This window comes from Olea europaea, chromosome 7 (genome assembly GCF_002742605.1).
Source record: "Olea europaea var. sylvestris chromosome 7, O_europaea_v1, whole genome shotgun sequence".
Lineage (NCBI taxonomy): Eukaryota > Viridiplantae > Streptophyta > Magnoliopsida > Lamiales > Oleaceae > Olea > Olea europaea.
Genome location: NC_036243.1, coordinates 12,128,122 through 12,132,334, shown reverse-complemented (window position 1 = coordinate 12,132,334; position 4,213 = coordinate 12,128,122). Strand labels below are relative to the sequence as shown.

At 31.6% G+C, this 4,213-nt stretch overlaps 1 protein-coding gene across 1 annotated transcript; it reads left to right on the top strand.

Annotated features, from left to right (window-relative positions):
- The first annotated feature begins 2,496 nt into the window (after window positions 1-2,496).
- Window positions 2,497-3,176, top strand: LOC111397687 (basic leucine zipper 43-like). The gene has a single exon (XM_023024686.1). The coding sequence runs from the start codon at window positions 2,626-2,628 to the stop codon at window positions 3,097-3,099; it is 474 nt and encodes a 157-aa protein (XP_022880454.1). The 5' UTR covers window positions 2,497-2,625; the 3' UTR covers window positions 3,100-3,176.
- The last annotated feature ends 1,037 nt before the right edge of the window (window positions 3,177-4,213 follow it).

Genomic DNA, 4,213 nt, shown 5'->3' with positions numbered 1-4,213 from the left:
AGATGACAGTATTTTTTTTATAATTTTCTTTTAATATAGTCATCACCTTATTGAATTAATGTCTTGATTGGAGATACGTAATCAGTATTAAAAAATCTACTGTTCGACTTCGATAGAGGAATGTTACCAAACTAAAAATCTCCTGATTCAAATGACACGAAAAATTTAATAAGTATCCAAGTGCTCTTTTGAGTGTGGAACGAAAACTATTCGTGCAGAATTCTATTAAAATTACTCCTAAAAAGCAACTTTTAAAGCAATAATTGTTTTTGTGCACATATCAATGGTTAAAATCCTTAAAAAGGCGGTCAAGAAGACAAAGGAAAGACGATCAATGAATAGACCATAATTTACATTAGCCCCGGAAAAGATTAGAGGCTTTTGTTCAGTTTATTTCTTTCTGAGAATTCCTCCCATTGCCCAGCTTTATGTATAGTGAAATAAGCACTAATACTCCTTTTACAAAAAACAATAGAAATAAAGTAATGGAAAAGACAGCGGCCTATTAAAGTTTGTAGCTAAGCTATCAATAAAATTGGATTTCCAAACTTGGTCAAAAAGATAGCAAAAAGGGTAAGAATAATATAAGATTCGTTGGACTATGAAATCAGCATCCCTATCTCAGATCAATTAATTTTGGGCTACTTAAAAGGAAAAGCTAATAAAGTAGATTAATCAAAAGAGATCAATAGAATTTTAATGAAAAAAAAATGAACCGTCTGATGTACTTAGTCTTTCAATTTCGTAGAACTGTTGGTTTTTAGTGGTTGCAATCAGTTTGTTATTCACAAGACACGAGTCACGAATATATACCAGTGCTTTAGGAGTACAAGTTAAAGCAGCTAAAAGCAAATAATTTTAATTCCATTCGATAACTTTGTCGTTAACAAGACGTGTAATGAATGTGAAACATTTACGTTCGTTTCTATCAGTATCGACTAAAGTATATTGAAAGAGAAATTTGCATGCATCCAATGAGCACCAAAAGGTTGAGTTCATCTTATATTTTATCTCCTCCTTTTCCTATTATTATTTATCATTAAACAAGATCTTATATTTTATCTCCTCCTTTTCCTATTATTATTTATCATTAAACAAGATCTTATATTTTATCTCCTCCTTTTCCTATTATTATTTATCATTAAACAAGATCTTATATTTTATCTCCTCCTTTTCCTATTATTATTTATCATTAAACAAGATGAAAGAAAAGAAAATAAAATAATTTATTACTTTTGTGTCCATGAATCACAAAATGAACGAACCTATTCATAACTAAATAGGTAACTACAAAAGAAAAAAAAATCAATAAAAGAATCAAAAGTTTAACCTAAAGTCTAATTAAACTGATATCATGTCAGATGAATCGAAAATCAAGAAAATACTATAAGATACCATATAATTTTTTCTATATATTAACTTTGTACTAAAGATGATTAATTTAGTTGAATTCACTAATCAATACACCTTTTTGTCTATTGTACTTGTAGGGATGCTTTTAGATTGCCATTTATCACCAATCCAATACCAAGAACTACCATTCACAATTCACTTCTGTATGGTTTTCTTAAATTGTGCTCTAAATCCTCAAATAGAATTATGAATAGTTTCTCTCGAAATTGGATTGGTAAAAATTGGTAATCTAAAAGCATCTCTACAATTACAAATGACAAAAAACTCCAAATCCTCAAATAGAAAACACTTTGACTTGAAAAAATTGTAAGTATTTTGTGAATAAGAGAAAATTAAAACATATCTCAGAGACAAGAAAAGAAAGAGGAGTCAATATCTGTCTAATTATATTGATGACCAAAGATTGAGTCCACTTAACCTGACCCAATATGCAGGAGAAACATTAGCTTCCATAGAGTTTCTGCATCTTGATGCATTATCAAATTATTTTCTTTAGTGGAAGACTGCATTTCAAAGTACATATCCATATCTCATCACCTTCCCTTCCTCACCACATCATAGAGTAAAAATATAACAAGTTGTGTGATTAATATCAAAACCCGTCTCATGGAAAATTATTTGGATATACGGTCATTTTTCACTCGTTCTATGAGATGAATTACACTAAGTTCTCTCAAACTAAAAACTTTCAAAGATTATTACAATAAACTATTGCAAGATACGCGGAAAATTATATATATACGACAATTTTTTTACTAATTCTATTGAACTATTAAAAATTTAGACGCATAAATGGGTGACCAAAAAACTTGGTCTCCGCAAATTATGAATAATAATGAGCAGTAATTATGAACGTATTGTTGAAATTAACGTTCGATTTATATTCAAAAGGAGGCTTGAACTTTGAACCTCAACTTTCTCGAACAATATAATATTGAACTAACTCGTATACATTGATATTTTGAATGTTATTGAGAAAAGTAAATCAAATAATAGAATGCATAACAGTAATCACGGCTTTAAGGAGTTCTACAGTTGCTCTAAAATAATATAATGGGGGCCACAATACCCTTTTCCACCATATAAATAAGCCCATCTCTTTGGTTTTTCTTCGCCTTCCACCACCAACTTCTTGTACTTACCTGAAAACTCCAACACAGCCAATCAATCCAAAGCTTCTGCCTTCCTATCAACCCAATACTAGTCGAAAAAATGGAACCCGCTGAGTTAACGCAACTCGAATATCTACTTTCTTCAAACTTAAACCAATACCCTTCTCATTTTGGCCTAATCCACAACACCACACCAGCATATCAATTTAACGGATTATCTAACAATTTGTATGAACTTCCCCAAGTTCAAGAATTCAATCTCCAGTCGACATGTAACTCGACTTCGGATGAAGCTAACGAGCAACAGGTTAGGATAATAAACGAGAGGAAGCAACGAAGAATGATTTCAAACAGAGAATCTGCACGGCGATCACGTATGAGGAAGCAAAGGCACCTTGACGAGCTTTGTTCGCAGGTCGTCCGGCTCAGAGCTGAGAATCATCAACTGATAGACAAACTGAACCAGGTTTCGGAGAGCCATGATCAAGCTATACAAGAAAATGCTCAGCTTAAAGAAGAGACTTCTGAACTTCGTCAAATCATCACAGACATGCAGCTCCATTGGAGGGTGTGATTTTTGGTCTTCCCTTTATGTCTCTTGTTCTTTAGTGATATCTTAATTAATGAATAAACGATAGACTAATTTATATTTGGATAATTTTATATGTATATTATGGTATCCATAAGAGTGTCTATAATATATATGTGGAATTCAATGATTGGAAGGTTAAAAAAATTTATTTTCAACCTCCAGAGATGTTATGCCACTTGTAAATTATGGACACCTTTATGGATACCATAATGTACAAGACAAAATGCTTCGGTCGGGGAATTGAAGATAAGTATAAATGCAGAAGGATAATTCTGCATGTACATTATGATAATTCTACATTGCTTTGTGCAGATGCAGAGTGTGTAGTTACTTAGTAATAAAAATAATAATTTTTTAACACGTTAGTTAATTTATAACCATCCTAAATGTAAATTATTTCATAATAGTTCGTAGAATATAAAAAAAGATTATGCATATTATCAATCAATTCGGTCAATAAAGTCTTCATTCCAAAAATATAATAAATAAATAAATAAATTGTTATTTTTTAAATTTCTTATAAAATAAATAAATAAATAAAGGTACAGGACCTATTTGTACCTTTTGCAAGGCATATTGATCTTTTTCATCATAAAATAATAAATATTGTACTAAAACACAGGCTAAAGATGTCGGTGCCAATAATCGAACATTAAGGATCATTTCTACATTGGAACCAACGTTGGAGGCGAAGAATAGAGCCTCCTTTATTGTGGCAAATCCAACTTTGCTGCGTATTCAACATTCCAAAAAAGTAGGACCATACTACATAAACATAATTGTTGACATGCGAGATGATCGAACACTCACACCTCAGGGGTCGGACATTATTTTATTCACGCGGGGTCCACGCTCCATGTGACGATCGTTCACCAAAATTCGGACACTTTGACATTTTCCCAAATCGTATATGAAGCCTGAAGGGAAGGTTCTGAAGCCGTGGGAGAGGTGCTATGCACAAGACCCTATAATTAGAGGATCACCAATTCACCATCCATGTTTTTTTTTTCTCTAACAATTTTAAGAAGATTTTTAGACAAAACCTTTTTAATAAAAGTTTAAAGAAATTAAGAGGAAAAAATAAATCCTATTGCCC

Bases quoted from the DNA above. Each gene is read 5' to 3' on its own strand.
- LOC111397687 (XM_023024686.1), top strand. From the start codon at position 2,626: ATGGAACCCGCTGAGTTAACGCAACTCGAATATCTACTTTCTTCAAAC.